This window comes from Trachurus japonicus, chromosome 18, assembly GCF_045865225.1.
Source record: "Trachurus japonicus isolate A0001 chromosome 18, Traja_1.0".
Taxonomy (NCBI): domain Eukaryota; kingdom Metazoa; phylum Chordata; class Actinopteri; order Carangiformes; family Carangidae; genus Trachurus; species Trachurus japonicus.
This window is the reverse complement of record NC_140924.1, coordinates 22,934,115-22,952,805: the sequence shown is the minus strand read 5'-3', so window position 1 is coordinate 22,952,805 and position 18,691 is coordinate 22,934,115. Positions and strand designations below refer to the sequence as shown.

General features: G+C 42.6%; 2 protein-coding genes across 3 annotated transcripts; both read left to right on the top strand.

Annotated features, from left to right (window-relative positions):
* The first annotated feature begins 1,182 nt into the window (after window positions 1-1,182).
* On the top strand, window positions 1,183-3,475 carry vgf (VGF nerve growth factor inducible). Its single transcript, XM_085759860.1, has one exon. It carries the CDS (start codon window positions 1,222-1,224, stop codon window positions 3,319-3,321), a length of 2,100 nt encoding a protein of 699 aa, XP_085615986.1. The 5' UTR covers window positions 1,183-1,221; the 3' UTR covers window positions 3,322-3,475.
* A 4,760-nt stretch (window positions 3,476-8,235) lies between these two features.
* Window positions 8,236-13,666, top strand: snapc2 (small nuclear RNA activating complex, polypeptide 2). 2 transcript variants are annotated; one of them, XM_085758962.1, is made up of 7 exons: window positions 8,236-8,480; window positions 8,875-9,048; window positions 9,148-9,286; window positions 10,192-10,371; window positions 11,182-11,790; window positions 11,940-12,028; window positions 12,972-13,666. In XM_085758962.1, the coding sequence occupies exons 1-7, from the start codon at window positions 8,262-8,264 to the stop codon at window positions 13,263-13,265; spliced, it is 1,704 nt and encodes a 567-aa protein (XP_085615088.1). In that variant the 5' UTR covers window positions 8,236-8,261; the 3' UTR covers window positions 13,266-13,666. The 2 variants fall into 2 exon arrangements, with proteins under 2 accessions (XP_085615088.1, XP_085615089.1); XM_085758963.1 differs by lacking the exon at window positions 10,192-10,371.
* Window positions 13,667-18,691: the final 5,025 nt, after the last annotated feature.

The window sequence follows — 18,691 nt, the reverse complement described above, 5'->3', positions numbered from 1 at the left end:
AAACACTTCCCCTGCAGGATTAATAATTGGTTAATGGTTATATATTAAGTGTAGAGACTTAAAATATTTAGTGTAAATAATTAGTATTGTAATTATATTTTGACTGTATTTGATTTTACACATTCATATGATGTAAATTAATTCATGCATAATAATCATGATAATAGTAATATCGTGATTATTTCTCTGACAATAATCGTACAAAGAAAATCTATAATCATGAAGTCCACACACATCAGCTGCAGTTTTAAGTCCCTCTCAGCCTGTTTTTCATTGGCTGAACTGCCTGAACATGCAATCATCAGGTGTAAGAGTTTCATTTAGTTCAGTCAGACAACTCTGAAATGAGAACAACTAATTTATTGAGTATAAGCAAGCAAGCTGAAGCACAGCATACTGTAGTTAGCATATTCTTGAGCATGGTTGCAGCAGGATTGATTGTAAGGATTGCAAGCTGAAGCACAGCATCGGTATCCTTGAGCATGGCTGCAGCAGGTTTGGCGTCAGCCCCCCCCCCCCAGGGGATCATAGAGACAGAGCCCACAGGTGGATGGTGGGGAGGAGGTGGGTTTGCAAAACCTCATGGGCGGCAGCAGCAGCAGCAGCAGCAGCAGCAGCATAGCCAGGGATGGGCAGGTAAACTGGGGTGGTTAAATAGCCCGCCCTATTTGGAGGAGGAGGGCATGTGGCTGATCAGCTGATTAGAATGGGCACAGCTTGAGTTGTCTGCCTGAACTAGCTCCGCAGGCTTTGCATCATTTGTCGTCATGATCTGTCATTATTACAGCAGAAGTAAGCGGAATGTTTGTGTTAAGTCTTAAATAGTTGTATCTTCCGACGGCAATCACTAATAGAGTGTTTGGTCTGAAACACGGGTTTGTCAGTCACTCTGCTCTGCTGTAAGCCGAGAAGAAAACTTTCCTTGTATCCTACAACCTTTATCCAATGAGGAGAGAGAACGGCATAAAGGGGCGGTCCTCTCTGTGTGTACAGCCAAAGGATGCGCGTGAATGTGGTGACGTAGGGACGAGGGCGGGGACTGCTAACTCCATCTGCTGACAGGAAGTTAGACAAAACCACCGGATCGCTTACTTCTGCTTTAACATAGAAGACCCGTGTGTGTGCAGGGAGTCACTGACACTGAACTATCTTTGTGTTTTCTCTCCTACAGAAGAATTTGGACCCACTTGCTGCTCACATCGCACCCTGCTCTGAGTGGTCATGACTGGGCAACACTATGCCTCAAGTGTCCTTACCCTCCTGGTTCTCCTGACGGGAACTTCCCTTCTCCATCTGTCCAGCCCCAGTCCCATCAACGGCCCTGGGCTGAAAGTGTCAGGAGATGAGGAACAGGGGGACGAGGAAAGACAATCATTACAGAAAGAAGAGAGAGAGGACGAGCTCTTCAAAGATGTAGACCCCCAAACCCTGGCAGCAGTTTTACTGGAGGCACTGAATGACTCAGAAGTGGAGGAAAGGAAGGAGGGAGGAGAAATCAAGGGAACGGACAAAGAGATGAAAGCTGAGAGGGAAGTGAGGATGATGGAGGGAGCAGACAGAGACAAAGACAGACGACGGAGGTTAGAGCTGCTGATGGCAACAAAGGGAAAGGAGCAGGAAAGAGAGGAGGAGGAGGAGAGGAGAGCTCAAGAGGAGAAGATGACGGAGAAGGTGACCAGTCGTACCACAAGCCAGTCGGTCCAGGTCCAAACAGAGCAGCAGCTGCCTGGTCCAGATACAGTGGTGGAGATTAGTAAGGCTTCTCCCCAGCAGCAGCAGCAGCAGCCAATCAGCTCTGAACAAAGCAGCAATGAGGCGGAGGAGCAGCTCAGTCCAGAGGAGCTGAAAAGCCTCGAGACCATGATGAAGGAGTTTCCTCGTTTGGACACAGCGACCAAGAGGAAGGGAGAACTGGAAGAGAACCAGAGAGAGAGCAGAGGCTACAGCAGCCACAACGACATCCTCCCCTTAAACAAAGACGGCAACCTGGCCATGTCGAAGAAGAAGCTGAAATGGCAGGAAGAGACGCAGAAAGCCCTCATCTTCCCGACATTCAGGGGAGGCAACTTCGCCGACGACTTTGAGGACGGTCGCTATGGCGTCGCCGCGCAGCCCCCGCCTCCGGCCGAGCAAGAGGTGATGGAGGAAGATGAACCAGAGGACAACAAGGAGGAAGACGAAGAGGTGTTGAGTCCAGAGGAGGAGGAGGCTCAGGTCAAAGCAGAGCAAGAGGAAATGAGAAGACAGGCGGCGGAAGCGCAGAGAGCCAAAATGGAGGAGGAGAAGTTGGCCGACATTGCCTCGGACATGCTGCTGCACTACATGGTCAAACAGAACGGGAACAGGAAGTACAGCTCGTCTCTGTCCAACGCCGCAGAAGACAAGAGGTCCGACGAGGACCAGGAAGTGATGTCGGAGGACGACATCGATCCGCAGACCATCGACAAGCTGATTGAGATCTCCAGCAAGCTCCACCTCCCCGCCGACGATGTGGTGGACATCATCAGCGACGTGGAGAAGAAAAAGAAGAAAGACGTGCCGCCGGAGCTCACGTCACGTTGGCAACAACCCCTGACCCCTCTGTCGTCTTCTTTCTCGTCGACCAATGGCTTCTCAGAGCCACAGGTTTCAACCAATCAGTACAGATACCCTGTCAATAATAAGCCCGTCAGTCTGCACAAACCCTGGTTCCAGGAGAAACCGCTGAAGTCCCAGGATCTCTGGAGCAGACCAAAGCCGATGTTGGCCGCCAATCAAAACCTTTGGCCCAGACCTCAGAAGGCCATGCCGATCACACAGGATCTCTGGCAAAAACCCCCCAAGTCTGTCTGGACTGGCTACCCTTCTTACCCCTATGTGTACCCCTTCTACTACCAGAGGAAGCCCTACCCAGAATACTACCCCATCTATTTCCCACCTCCCCCCAGAGCCAGACCCCGTTACTACATCCCCAAACAGTCGCTTAGCCTTAGCAACTACCTGGGAAACTCTGTGGACGACGGACAAACTTTCCCTCCCAAACGCCGTCACCACAGCTGGGTCCAACCGCGGCTGAGGAAACCCCCCCTCCAGCAGAAGCCGTACTACACCGGCTACCCCCTCCCTCTGTACCCCAGGACATTTCAGCCGTCCCTTGTCCCAAAACCCAGACCTCCTCCCCTGATGTCTGTCATCTCTCCCGAAAAGCAACACAAGTACTACTCAGGCCCGAGGCACGAAGATTATTACGCGTCAGAAAAACAGTCAGACAGCAGCAGACGCGACGAGCTGCAGAAATACATTCAGCAGATACTAATGAAGAGACCACAGATGAAGGACTGATGGAGGGATGGGAGGAGAGACAGATGAGGGAGATGGGAATGAGGAGAGATGACTGGAGGGCTTTTCTTTCTGATTTTGATTTTTGACTTTTTGTTGTTTTCATTCTTCATAATGTAAGAGGTTTCTTTCTAATGATTTGATTGGTTGTTATATGGACAAGCGACGTTATAGCCTACAGGAGCCTTTCATTCAGTGGTAATCTGGATAAAACAGGACTACACCCCTCTATGAAGGAGGGGGACCAGAAGGGGGACGTGGTCTGGACTTTTCATCCCAACCCCCCAAATGTGGACATTTCCTATGCTAGTGAAGGAGGACGCTCCAATCTACTGTCACTTTTACCTTTAACAAATCAGTGGTTGATGATGATGATGATGATGATGATGATGATGATGATGATGATGATGATGATGATGATGATGATGATGATGATGATGATGATGATGATGAAATTTTACTGTGTAGACACAAGACTGCATGTGACTAGCTCAGGCAGGGAGAAATATATCCATATACATAATTCATCAGGACAGTTGTATGCTCTTTGGACAAAAGTAGACACATAATAAAATGCCCCCTTGGGGATATTAAAGTCAAATCAATCAATCAATTCACTTCAATGTGATTATAAAACCAATAGAACAGTTTCCAATTTACCAGCCTTCTCAGCTTTGAGGCTATCATCTAGATGTTGAACCAGCTGCAGACACAAGAGCCGGATCCTTGAGGTCTGGCATAAAGTCAGAGATCCAGAACAGTCAGGTTCTCTCTAAAATATTTTTAGGTTATTATAAGGTTTTCCTTCAGCCCATGGATTCCCACATTAATTTGACCATAGTGTCACCAGAGGAAAAGATGTGTGATTGAGTCACTCCTTCACTAATTTTGATGCATTTATTTGTGAATTGATCATATTGTGTTATTTACACAATAGCATTCCATCAGTATTTACACACACACACACGCAGCTCCTGATCATGAAGTACTGTATAACAGCACATTTCATCCTCAGGGCTGTGAAGCCACACTCATACCACTATAATGGCTTTGATGACTCATTCCTTTGCATAACTTAAATTACCTTGTTGCTATGGTGCCAAATCCTGATCAGACTCTATATGGCATATTTTACAGCCAACACCTACAAGGAGGCTGCAGTGGTGTAGACTTTACTGTTCTTTACCAAACATGCAATGTGTCAATGACTCTTCTGTAGAGATAGAATCCTTGGTTGAGTTGCAGCTGCTTAGTAAAGAACAGTGTTGTTTTAATATTCATCATCACCATCATCATTAAGATATTGTTAAGAGGTTTCTCTATATTTCTCTACATTGAGAGACATACACAGTATTATACGGCTACTGATAATCAGTAATCAATAGACACCTTATCTCAGGAGCTAGTGTTGCTCCCTGTTTGTAGGTGTTGTTGACCTTTGTGGCCATCTGTTGCTAAGGGATCGGCTATAGCCTCGGCATATGTGTTGCTGACAGGTCAGAATCAAGGCATCCACAATCTCACACAGGAAGTCGGGCTGATGAAACACAGAGGTTCTCTGTCATCTTTTTCATTTGTTGTCTTTTATGAGGTTGAAAAGTCAGAGATAACGAGAAGGCGGGGTGAGCATCTGCACGTTTCTCTAACTGTATATCTTCTTTTTGTACAAGCATAAATGAAAAAGCAAACAAAAATTTTAAAGTGAAAGAAACAATGACATTAGTGAACCTGAGCATCATTGTTGGAGCTGTGTGTCCATGGTCTTTCTAGATGTATCTTGTTAAAAACCATCGTAATAAACATGTGTTTGCTGGATGTAAATATGAGCATGTCAATGACTACTTTTGCTACATAGAAAGAAACAAATAAAGTCAACTATTTTATTACAAAAGTGCTTCATTGTGGACACGGAGAATTTCTATGTGAGTCTGAAAGAAACAACAAAGGTCCTTGACAGACATCTTACTGGGGTGGTCATATCATTCATTGTGTATGTCAGATTTCTGCTGTTTGCAGGATTGTAACAGAGAGTCATCCTCATAAAAGCTCTTAAAGGGGTAGGTCAACATTTTTGGCAAATTGGCCCATTGCCATAAACCCATATACTGTAGTTTTAGGAGTAGGTTCGTTGCCTTTATTTGTCGGTGCAAGCTATTTTTAGAACGGCGGAGCAGAGCCGCTAGCTGCTCAGAGCTATACGCTACGGAGGCTCGTGGAATTTCTTGGTTTCCCTCATCAAACTCATCAAATACACAATCCAACAACTCCAAAACGCTCTCGTGGACAAGTTGTGACCATTCACAACGCTATGAGATAATAACAGAACGTTGCGAGACAGAGTTGTTTTCGAGGCAAATTCAGAGACTGCTTGCTGAAAAACAGCCCCCAACGGGAATGTTACATCCTGACTGAAAAGATGCAGATATAGCAGTAACCTCAGGTCAACAACATAAGGAAAGCTTTGTTTCTTTATGGTGTTTTTGTTTTGTAATTTGCATTATTGCCCCTGCCATGTCAAAATCACAGTCCTTTGATCAGCCTGCAGTACTCTGACAACCATCTGCTCTTTATAATAATCACATCTAGGTTAACAGTGCCACTCCCGTGTATAAGCCTTTGGGCTGATTACAGCACAGACAGTAACTGAGGGTGGTGGCAAAGAAGATAATTTGGCTGCCTGATGCTGCGTCGTGCTGCTCAGAGGTTATAGGGTGTTCAGCAGAGTGATTAGAGGTTAGAGCAGTCATCAGGGGAGATGCTGCAGGATGCAAATACCCACACCCACAAGAAAAAACAACAATTACATGTCCATGAACAGGTCTGTGGATGTGTAGAGGATGGGGGTCAGGGGTTCCATGAGTGAAAGCAATGCTCAGAGATAAAAGACAGGGGATAAGCTTTAGTAAACATGAGCAGAGCTGTAGCTGCGACATGAAACTTAAAATAATAGAGACAAGACGAGACAAAGAGCAATCAGATGACAGGGTGAGGAGGAAGTGACACGGGGCTGGGTAGAGGCAGGGGGAGGGAGGGAGGGAGGAGAGGAGGAGGGAGGAGAGGGGGAGGTTGATGGTTGCAGCTCTGCCCACAGAGGTACGGTGATTCATGGAGTCACGTGATGAAGACTGGGTGACTCATCCACCAGCTTTTTCATGCAGCCACTGCAGAGCACCTAAACACACAGAGACAGACACACACATACACATACACAATCACACACAGTGCACAGACAGACAAATGTATCCATGCATGTTCATTCTGACAAAACCAGGAGCTGATCAAACATGTTCATGAAGACAGTCAGAGCGTGATGCCTCCACATCTGTATTGTTGTTTATTCTCTCCTTTATTCTCATTCTCTTCTTTCATGTCTTTGCAGATCATCTGTTTCTGTTTTCATCCATGATAGCGCTGTGAATAAATCACGCGCATGTGTATGTGTGATGAAATGAATGAGAATAGATATACATTTGTCAGAACAACAATACAGAATGACAATTCTAAGTGAAACACCATAGAGAAAAAACAGCAGCAGTCCCTCTCAAAGTAAGAAGATAGGAATTAGTGCTGTCAAACGATTACAAATTTTAATCACAATTAATCACGATTAATTGCATTTTTATTCGTTTTTGCTCAAAATAACATCAATATGAATGAATCATAAGAAACATCCAGAATTTAAAAATCAGTCCGAGTGTGTGATTTATGGACAGTAAAGGATATGGACAACTGATGTTATATATACACAGTGGTGGCTAAAATTATTAGAACAGCTGACAGATCTGAAAATACCTGACCTTTTTGCCTCTAAAACATGACTTCATTTAATAATGTTTATGAAATATACAGATGGTTGCTCTGAGCACAATCAAATGAAGTGAGTCCTACTGTTTTTATCCACTTCTAACTGTAATGTTTGGCATCTCTCTGGCATAGTGTAGAAGCCTAATAATAACATATTTCCTGAGCACTTCAACAAAGTTATCCCATTATGCCTTCACTAATCAAGCCAAGGGGTTTCCTTTGAGTGTAGAATAAATCTGTCCAGTTTATTTTCCAACTTGCCCCAAATTTGCTTAATAGGGTGGTCCAGACTTTGTAAATAATTTGGCTTCTTCAGTGAAGGAACATGATTGTGTGACATTGATTGTGTAATAGATCTAGCTGTTTTTTTTTTGTCAGGAAAATTACCTAAAACTTCTTATGATGGTTCTGGTTAATAGAGCATAATGATGATTAATGGCCAATTCAACAAAAACAAATAAAGTGTTCTAATAATTTTGGCTCATTGCAGAGGGGGCAGAAGATATCTGGAGGAGAGGAGACATTAAACATTATTGTTTAATTTAGAAAACCTACTTAGAGTAGAGTTGAAGGAACTTATGAAGCATCTGTTTGAGTTTCTACGTAACACAGGATTAATACTGTAGATAATGTTGTATTTTATATATATCTTTATTCTATTCTTTTATATAGCCTAGTAGTATGTGTATTTATAATATGTATTTTTTTGCATATAGTATATGCATAATCTTTTGCACTAGAATATTTTAATTCATTCTATTTTATTTTATTTCAGGCTATTTAAATTCTTAATTCTATTTTTATCCCTCCCTTTAAACTATTTTTTGTACCTTTATGTTTGCACCTGACACCAAGACAAGTTCCTCGTGCTGTAAACTGACTCCTGCTCAGTAGGTGGCGGTAATGCTCCTGAAACGGGTCGAAAACTACCATATAACACAACAGAAGAATAAGTAATGCTTTTACTGTGAAAATATACCGGAAGCAGTTGTATTTGTTGTGGCTGGTGGCGGGGAAGAGACGTTTTAGTAACGTTGACAGCGATTCATATTCAAGAGCCAGCAGGACCCTGCAGACCGCAGCTGTCTGACTCTGAGCTGAACCAGGACCAGACCCAGCCGGACCGTGCAGCCGTCAGGATGAAGCCGCCGCCGCGGACGCGCAGGAAGCCGGACCGCAGCCTGGAGCCGGAGCCTCCGCCGCGGCAGCGCTCACACAACCCGACCTGTGAGTGGGGGAAACCGGAGCAGAAGAAGCTCCTGAACGGCCTCAAGAAACTCGCGAAAACCGCCGGAGAGAGCGGAGAGATCGACTATACCTACCTGAAAAAACAACTTCCTTCCCGGTCCATAGCAGAGGTAGGTGGTCTGGGTTTGTCAAGTGTTATCAATAAATTAAGTCCGTCTGACTTTCTGTTTGGACTTCATTATGTTGTTGTTAACCGAACCATAACTACTCCTAAAGCATTTCAGTTGTGTGAAACCAGATGGTCCCAGGGATCAGTTTAACTCACATTTATTAGATTAGAGTTAGGATCAACTTCATAACGTTGGAGACTAGAGCTAAGTAGGCTACAGCTGGAGCAGAGTCCTTTAGTGTGATGAAGCCTGTATGACCTCCATGCTTCATCACATGTGTCCAACTTATGTAAATAAGTTAAAGTCATACAATTACTGTGATGTTGAATGCCAATGTGCAGTGTGAGACTGCTCAGCTCAGCATGACATGTGCTGTCCTCCCTCCCTCCCTCAGATCGAGGCTGTTGTCGAGGCTCTGAAGAGCAAAGTGATCTCTTCTGTCAGTCTGAAGGTGAAGAAGAGGAGGCAAGAGGAGAAAAAAGCTAGAAAGCCCATTCAAGTGTGGACTCAAATGGCAGCAGCTGTGGCTGGAACGCTTGAGGAACCCATCACCAAGGCCTTCTCTCAGGTACATTTCAACAGATGTGAGCTGCTCATGTTTAAACTGATGCTTCTCGTGTACCAACCTAACCTGTGAGGTCCCTCCCACTCCCCCTTTGTCTTTCAGATGTTGAAAGTCTCGTCCACTGAGCCTTGCACCCTGAGAAACTGTGACCCTCCTCAGATCTACAGACCGCCTTCAGACCCGACCAGACCGGTTGGTCGCACCGTCCCTCTAAGACCGTTGCCACGTGCGCCAGTCCGAGGTGTGTGGTGTCTAGTTTCTTGTTGATGATATCAGTGATGAGGAGCCACATATATGACACACTCAAACACTCAAAGCAAGTGTAGTCCAGACCACCTGTGACTTTAGTCTTAATAATCGATACTATGTATGGCGTCAATTCAGTACCAAAATAAAAAAACATAATCAGCGCGCATAAAGACCACTCTCTAACTGTGAGTGTTCAGCAGATTTTTATTTTTTTTTTAATTTTTCCACTTTTTCATAAGCTTTTTTCACAGGCCCGGACTTAAATTGTCCTGTGGTGTGACATCGCACAATAGTGAAATTTACAAGAATAATAATAATATTTTCAAATATAGATTACTTGAATTGAAAGTTTAAGGACCCCTTTCTCCAAACTATCATTGATAATTTACACAGGTAACTCATTCATAGCTGTTTTTCAGTTCCATTCTTAAATTGTAGCCTCTTTTATTGCTCACACTAATGAAACTTTCTTATAGAATTTTAATATTATGATGAAAATGCTTTTTTTTCTTCTTATAGTTAAATAAATGTCCTTTGCTCTTATATTTCCTTTTAAATAAATAAAAGATTATGGTTTTTATGCGCGTGGATTTTGGCACTGTATTGACTCCATACAATACATCGTCAATGCAAATTGGTGCATTCACAACTGAAGAGCTTTAGAGCTAAACACTTGTGATTGGATCATCTGACATAACCTGAGAGAGAGTTCACTGGCTCTGTTGCTCCTGACAGATCTGGACAAAGCTGGAACTTGTATTTGCCTGACATGTCAGTCAGCAGGTGTAGCAGCAAAAAAGAAATCACCTTTTAGTGTGTCTATTTCACATAATGATCCATGCACATAACACAGTGAGATAATCTCTGCGCTGTGGGTTCTGTCTTTCTGTTCCTCAGGTCAGTCTACTGCTATCAACCCTGCCCGTCCTCTCCTGTTCATCAAGACTCCAGCACCAACCATAGGCCCAGCCAAACGACCCCTTACTCAGATCAGAGTACCAATCAGCAAAATCCCTCCATCTCAGAAACAGCTTTTAATCAGAGCTGGAGCCTCACCTGCTACCCCTAACCAGCCAGGTATAGCAGCCCGAGTTGAATTTGCCCGGAATTGTCCTTCAATGTGCGCTGATTATGGTTTTTATGCTCGTGGACTTTGGCACTGTATTGACTCCATACAATACATCGTCAATGCAAATGGCTGCATTCACAACTGAATTTAGAGCTAAACACTTGTGATTGGATCATCTGACATAACCTGAGAGAGAGTTCACTGGCTCTGTTGGTCCTGACAGATCTGGACAAAGCTGGAACTAGTATTTACCTGACATGTCAGTCAGCAGAAAAGAAATCGCCTTTTAAAGGGACATTGTGTAACTTCTTCTGTTATCTATTCACGAAAATCGATTATTTCGTTCAATCAGTAATCACCCTCATCAACAAACTGAGGTTTTTTCCGGTAAGCTCTGAAGAGCGTTACACTGATGCTGCATTCACATGCAGTCGGGCAGACGGCCGTCGGTAACAAAGCCGAGAGAAAGCCGGTAAAACGTGGGTCAGGTAAACAATACGCCATCGCCATGACAACATATTGTCACGTGTATTGTTTTGCCTCGTGCTGACGGACCACTTGTTTACATAGAGGCTTGTTTGTGCCGTTACGTGCAGCGGCTGTCGTCGGTCTGCCGTCTGCCCAATTTCACGTGAATGCAGCATGAAAATTACGATTGAGTTGCTTGCGATATACAACCGCAATGCTAGATGGGAGTAATTCCTACACAATGTACCTTTAATGAAATATTAACAGTGTATCTATGTCACATAATGATCCATGCATATAACACAGTGAGATAATCTCTGCGCTGTGGGTTCTGTCTTTCTGTTCCTCAGGTCAGTCTACTGCTATCAACCCTGCCCGTCCTCTCCTGTTCATCAAGACTGCAGCACCAACCGTAGGCCCAGCCAAAAGACCCCTTACTCTGTCCAGCGAGATCAGAGTACCAATCAGCAAAATCCCTCCATCTCAGAAACAGCTTTTAATCCCAGCTGGAGCCTCACCTGCTCCCCCTAACCAGCCAGGTATAGCAGACATCCCTGCAGCCCCCCCGACAGCTCCACGGCCTGCCACCCCAGCCTCAGCAACAACCACACCGAGTACTGTCCCTGCAGCTGTGGTGGTGACTCCGAGTGTCTCTATAATCCAGGCAACCCATCAGCAACCCTCCACCTCCGCTGTAAAGCCCACTCCACTCAGTCCTCACACACCTGCCTCTCCCTCTGGCACCAGAATCACACCTGTCCCCAAAGCTGCTCCATCCTCCGTTCCCCCCAGCAACAAAGCCGCAGCGCTTCATGCCAGGTTTGGTCGCACCAGCAAATACGCCACCAAAGACAGTCCCCGAACCTTAGGTGTCAAGTGCATCGTGGACTTTGAGAGGATCTACTGTTACCTGAGCCAGATACACAAACCAAATGACGACTGTTGCCTCACCCCAATGGGTGAGTTGGAGAGTCATTCTCAATAATCAATTATATTATTAGACTTAGTTTAATTTTGTAGTATAATTCTTTAAAGACACTAACATCTGTAGACATCACATGAATTGATAATGGTGTTGTATTTGTAATTGTCTAACTTTGTCCTGCAGAGAGCGCCATCATGTTGGACCTGTTGATGTCTCTGGAGGAAGAGATTCCTTTGCTTGACTGTAAGAAGCTTCAGAAACACCTGGTCCAGGTAAAAGCTGCCTCTGTTTCAGTCTATTAAAACACAGTATTGTTCTATGTTCAGCAGCTGGCAGACTTCATTAACACTAGAATCGCAAGCCTTCCTCCGATCCTCCGATCGTCTTGCAGTGGGAATGTCAGATCTGGGTAATTTATGTCAGGGGTTCCTAACCCCCTCGCCGTGGATCATTTGGTTCCAGGCCGCAGAAAGAGCATGAAAATATATAAAATTGTTTGTTTTGTCTCATTTACACTTCCGGTCATTTTATTTTGGAAATTTTGCCACTTGGTTTTGTGCAATTGACAGGCAGGTCCACAAACGTAAAAGAGTGAAAAACACCTGCCCCAAGTTCCTTTAAAGTGAGGGTGTCAATAATTTTGTCCAGTTCATACTTGGAGTTCTGTGTGGAATAATGATCCTGTTTTTTTTCTCTGCTTCTTTGCAAACAAAGGAAATAGACTTAGGGATACCAAAACATCTGCAGTTACAACCATTTTCTGGTAAAATTTGTGCATTATCTAAAAGAGGTGCATTGTTATCAGTGTTTTTCGACATGATTGTGTAGTGAGCTTGTTTGGTATGTCGGTACTAAAAAGGTGCTCAACTGCATTTGACAAAAAACTTTTATTAAAATTTTTTGCAAATGCATTGCTTTTGAAGAGAGTGCAGGGGTTTCCGCTATGTATATTAAGCAGTGGCGGCCTGATAGACAATGGCAACATTTTTTATGTTCCTTCTATAAAGGCAGTCCAGTCTGCCTTTACGTTCCCAGGCAAAACACAGTCAGACGCGCTCCGGTGGATGTCCCAACCAGTAATTACAAAAACAGTGTTGCAGAGTAACAATAATCATTTGCTAACACAATAACTCATACCCAGCCCCATGGTGCCTTAGTAAAAAGAAAAACACAAAAACCAGGAATTTTTTTTTAATCCCTTTCTCCATGTTTCAGGTGTACCGCACTCTGTCATCACCGGCTGACTCCCAGGTGGAAACGGCCCCCTCGACTCAGTCAGAGGGTCAGAGTGCTCCAGACAGTGCCGGACCAGATGGCCCACAGAGCTCTGACATGTCTGACAGCAGTAAGTCTGTGGACAGTGGTGGGAGGCAACTGCAGCAAGAAGCTGAGAACCAATCGTCCAAGAGCAACAACACATCGAGCCAAGCAGGGAAGGGAGGCGTTCCACGATCCTGTCCCCCTCTCAACCCTTTCATGGTGCCATCAAAGCTACTGATGCGCAAATAAATTAAGTATTTTAATATTTATTAACCATGTAGTATTTAACTTAAAACTGCTTCAGGGTTTAGTCTTATTGGTTGGTCTTCTTCTGAGAAGAAGCTGGATTTCAAAACACTGTTTCTGAGTAACTAGCTACTAAAGTTGGTGTGGTGTTGAAGATGGATGTTCAATCACATACGTTTTTCATTTATTCTTTCAACTGGGAGTTTTTCTTTTTATTTAAATCGTTAAGTTTCTTTTAGTGTTTTTTTTTTTACCTCCTGACTTTGTTTTTTGTTCTTTTTAATATAGCCTTGGAAAATTCAGGTCGAATTTAATTTTTGTTTCTGTTATGGTTAAATCACAATGATTTACACATGATGCGTGAATGCTTTCAATAAAAAGAATATATTTAGTTTTTGTAACTTCATATTGTACAGTCAGTTTCTTATATTAAGATGACATTCTGAGTAAAATAATAAGCATTTTTTTAATTGACTTTTCATATTCAAATAACAAACATCCCATTCAAAACAAGACAGTAGGACTCAAGAGATACATCACAAATACAGGTCTAAACTACAGACCAAACTGTAACAAGGCAGATACTAATACTTATTTATTTATTTATTTATTTAATCGTTTATTTAACAGGGACATTGCAGAATTGGCTATCAGCTAAATTTCATCTGTAGTCCCTGGGCAGGAACAAATAACATGAATCTAACACAAAAGCACATACAAATATAAAAACATCACACAAGCAGCCTTTCAAACAACAACAATAACAAAGTACACACAATACAACACAACACGACACAACAGCAAGAATAAAATGCAATGTAAGACACAACAAAACAATGTTAAGATACAACACTAAAATGGTGAGTGAATGATGGTACCAGACATCACCACCTATGTGGTCCAGACAGTCTCGGGTTAAAAATAAATAAGTAAATAAATAAAAAGTACAATAATAAAGATATTTTTTTTAAATTAATTCATTAAAAATAAATAAATAGAAATAAAGAAAACAAGATATTTGTTACCCGGCATTTTTTTTAAAATTTTTGTGTTAGATTAAAAATCAAAAAACAAAATAATCTATCACTTTTTCATTTTTTGATTTTTGATTGCTAATTGAAAATAGAAATAATGAATGATACACGGACCTAATACCAGTACCATAACTGCCCTACTAGTGTTGCCAACATTACCGTTGTGAATGTAATCATCTCGAATATTACAATGACATTTATACTGGGGCTTGTGCCATTAGGTGAAGCTCATGATCATCCTAGTGACACCAGTTTGTTCTGGCAATAAAAATTATATCAGCCTACCCTGAAATGACATTTGGAGTTGGGAGCAGAAGTTGAATGCTTTTACTGCTTCCTTATGTAACCCCTGATTATCAGTGGGCAGCCAAATCAATTAAATCCTGATGCAATGATGGTGCAATCAGCAGAGACAAGTGTCTGTTATCGGAGACAGACAGTCAACACATTCCAGTGAGGATGTGTGTTGGGTTAGAGGACAATCCCAGGCAAATTCAACCTGGAAGTTATATAGTATAGTTTCCTAATATTTTAGGTCTAAAAGAAGGAATCTGAAGATTTTCCTTTTAATTGCTCCTGTTTTGCAGTAGTTCTTTCTGTCCCCGCATCGCAGCCATGAATGGGAGCAGACTGATATTATGCTGTTTAGGCTGTTAACATCCCACAAAACCACTTTTTTCCCCCACAGACAACATCAGATGGCTATTCAAACATACACCAAGGGGTTTGTTTATGTCAAGAAAGCTGACAAGTTTGTAAAAGGAGCTGTAATACAGCGTAAGATCGGTCTCACAAGTCTCACTCTGGAAACAAACAGTGACACAAACAGAGAGCAGTACATTTTATCTTTCAAGTTTGAATGCTTTTCTTTTTCCAGATAATTCAGTATTTTATCAAGGAAAAAGATTTTGGCACTTCATTGAGTGCACTAAATTACTGTATATTGTTTTGTTCACCAAGAATGAGTCGGCAACACAGTATATTGCTTCAACTACATTATTGTGCATCATGATTTAAGATCAGGATGAGGAAGAGATGTGTTCTCCACTGTATTGAGATTGATGATGGTGAAACCTGAACTGATGAAATAATGTAACCTGTTCAAGAGGGAAGTAGGAGAGACAGGGCAAATGTTTGGGTATTTAAGGTATTTAAGATATTTAAGGAATGAGGAACCAGTGACGTGTCTCAGAGACCGGCTGAGGCAGGTCGAGGAGAGAAGGCCGCAAGGCCAGTAAAGGTGGCAGAGATTTAAAGATGGGGAAGTACACATTGACCAAATAAGGCCAGTACTGGTGCAGAATGATGGAGAAATTGTTCCATGACAGGGGAACGGTGTTGTCTGCGCTGGGCCTATAAAAAGGTTATCTGCCCGGAAGCCGAGGAGTGTGCGGCAGGACTAGGTGCAAGAGCTAGCTGGTTAGACCCTACTCCTGCGAGGACCCTGAGAACTGGTGCATTTGTATAACTTAGCCATCAAGAAAAAGAGAAGACTTGCACTCAGTGATTTAGGCCCAATTTCAATTCTATTTTTCATCCCTACCCCTAGCCCTAGCCCTTAACCCTTGCCCCTTGAAACGGAGCTACAATTTGTAGGGGTTCAAAGTCAACCAAGCTTTTGCCACAAATCCTGTATTTAAAACCATGTTAACTTAATGTAAATGTGGTGATTTCTGTACATAGGCTCCAGAGCCCCGAGGCAGCACTGCTCCTCTGTCCAATACACACATGAACCTTCACTTTTAATTCAAACAAACTAATGCGACTGCCACAATTGTTACATTTCATCAATGAGACCAGCATTTATCCCCTAAAAAGAATGTTACCAGCCAGCGGTAAACCTCTAAAAACCTGTGGGTAAGTTAATAAGCAATCGTCTTTTCTACCAGGATGACGACAGAGGTTGGCCGGCTGACGAGCTCTCCGGACGGGTGATGCCTCTGTGAGGAGCCGTTGCAAGATGCATTCTGGGAAACTTGTCATACCCCTCGGTTTGAAGTGTGCCTCTGAAAAATCTCCGTATGAAGGGCCAGATAGCCCTATACCACTTCCCCTAACCCTCGTCTGAACCAGAATCGGGACACCACCACTTCATGTGAACGCGCAAAACGAAGGGGTAGGGCCAAGGGCTAGGGCTAAGTGGGGAACCTAAAAGACAAGAGAACTGTTATCCTCATCTTTTTGTCTGAGGTTTTAATTCAATTATCACTGTGATGCTGTCCATGATCGTAAGAAGCTAAGCCATAGTGTGCACAATATCTTTAAGGCTCTTAAGGGTTAATCTAGTTTTGTGTCCACTTCAGAAGATAAACAGGTCCATAGGGTTCTTTTTCCTTTAAACGAAACCTAGCCAATTACCAAGTGCAAAGATCGAAGAGGAAAGCTGCCGTTAACGGGCGTGTCAGGTGACTATTCCTGGGTGGGGGGGCTGCTCTACCAGGGGTAGTGGCTTGAGGAAGCGGGATAGACGTCTGGATGAAGGCAGTGAGAAGCTATAGGCGAGGTTCCTCGTCACCAGCTTAAACATTCTCTAGAATTTCTACTCAGGTCCGTGACCGTTAGAACTTGAGAACGTACCCTTTAAACGGACAACTGGTCCAGTAAAAGCCTTAGTAACAGGGGCTAAAAACCAGGGATCTAACATTGTGAATGATAACGTTGCTGCCTCAGTGTGAATCAACTTACTGTTATCTGTGATGATGTGTCAGTGTTGCCCCACCTATCAAATGGAAAGGTTATGTCAGAGGAATGAAGTGTGAGAAATGAGGGAAGGACCCATAAACTCATGTGTCATGTTTGAAGGGTTTTCTAGCCTCCACACATAACTCTAATCTTAGACAGTCCTGTTATGTATCCCTCCTCTAAACCTTGACACTGGGTGTGTTTACAAGGGCTAACCCACTGATACCACTGCACAGTGGACACTCTGTGGACTCAGATGAAAACAGTTGAGGACATATGACATATTCAGTTTAGGGATTTAAGCATTTGTGTTCAGTCATTATCCACGTCCTGCTTGGGATCATCTGGCCATGGCTTTCTCCTCTCATTTCCTGATCATATCTGCTTTACTCACCTGTGTATGTCCTGCTGATGGTAAGATTCAAAAGAATTATCTACTGATGTTACTGTTTCATGCATGTTGTGAGACTTTATCACAATAATTATCCTTATTATCTATCAAAATATCTGCAGCTCCATTATTTGAATATTTCACTTGATCGTATTATAATATTAAGCTTTATTCATTTCATTTCTTTTCTTTATTTATTGAATTGGGAAAGTGCACATTCATCAACACTGACGCATTAAGCATCAGTGTAAATGTGCCGGACTTAGCACAACTGCTAAATTTCAGCCGCAGTCCCAAGGCAGGTTTCTAAAAAACATTAACACAGAAAACTTGTCGAAGACAAGTCGTACAATGGACAATTACAAAACAGAACAGACAGACAATATCAAGGCAAAACAGACGCAGACAAACAAAATAAGAACAGACAATTTTAACCCACAGTTAAAGAACAATATACCATATGCCCCGGGAACAGACATCAGATTAAACAGTATTTAAGCTATATGAGTACATGTCTGATTTGTTTTTAACCAATGTTTGAGTTTTTTTTTAAAGAGTAAGTAGTTGTCGCAGTTTCTGATGTGTGATGGTAACTTGTTCCAGGACTGTGTTCCTCTTACAGAAACAACCAAAATTTAGTTCTACGCCTCGGTACATTACAATCACCTCTTGTTAAGGCTCTGGTTCTTCGTCCTTCATTATTTTTTTCTGAATGAATTTATTCAGTGGTGGGGGGGCAAGTGCGTTTAAAACTTTGAAAATGAGGCAAACATCCATAAAAATCTGGTAACTGTCTAAGTCAAGAATGTTAAACTTTTTTAAAACATTACAATAATGAAGATGAAGAGGTTTCCTGTCCAGAATCTTAATGCAGAAGTAAGCGGAATATTTGTGTTAATATAAGTCTTAAATAGTTATATCTTCTGACAGCAATCACTTATATAGAGTGTTTGGTCTGAAACACGGGTCTGTCAGTCACTCTGCTCTGCTGTAAGCCGAGGAGTAACTGACAAGAAGTTAGCCAAAACCACCGGATCGCTTACTTCTGCTTTAACTGCCTTTTTGAAGAGAGACTTGATGGGTTTCAATATACTTTCTGTTGTGTGTGTCCATGTTGTAAAACAATAATTTATGTGTGAGAATATCATGGCATGCATATATACTTTAGCCGTATATGATCATATTATATATATGATGATCGACAGGTTGAATTTAATGATATATATGATTTATTTAGCAGGTTTATCTTTGTTTTTGCCTTTCATTTTACAGCTGATTTAAGCAAAGGCAGCTGCTGATGTTTCAGACACCAAGGGTTTCTG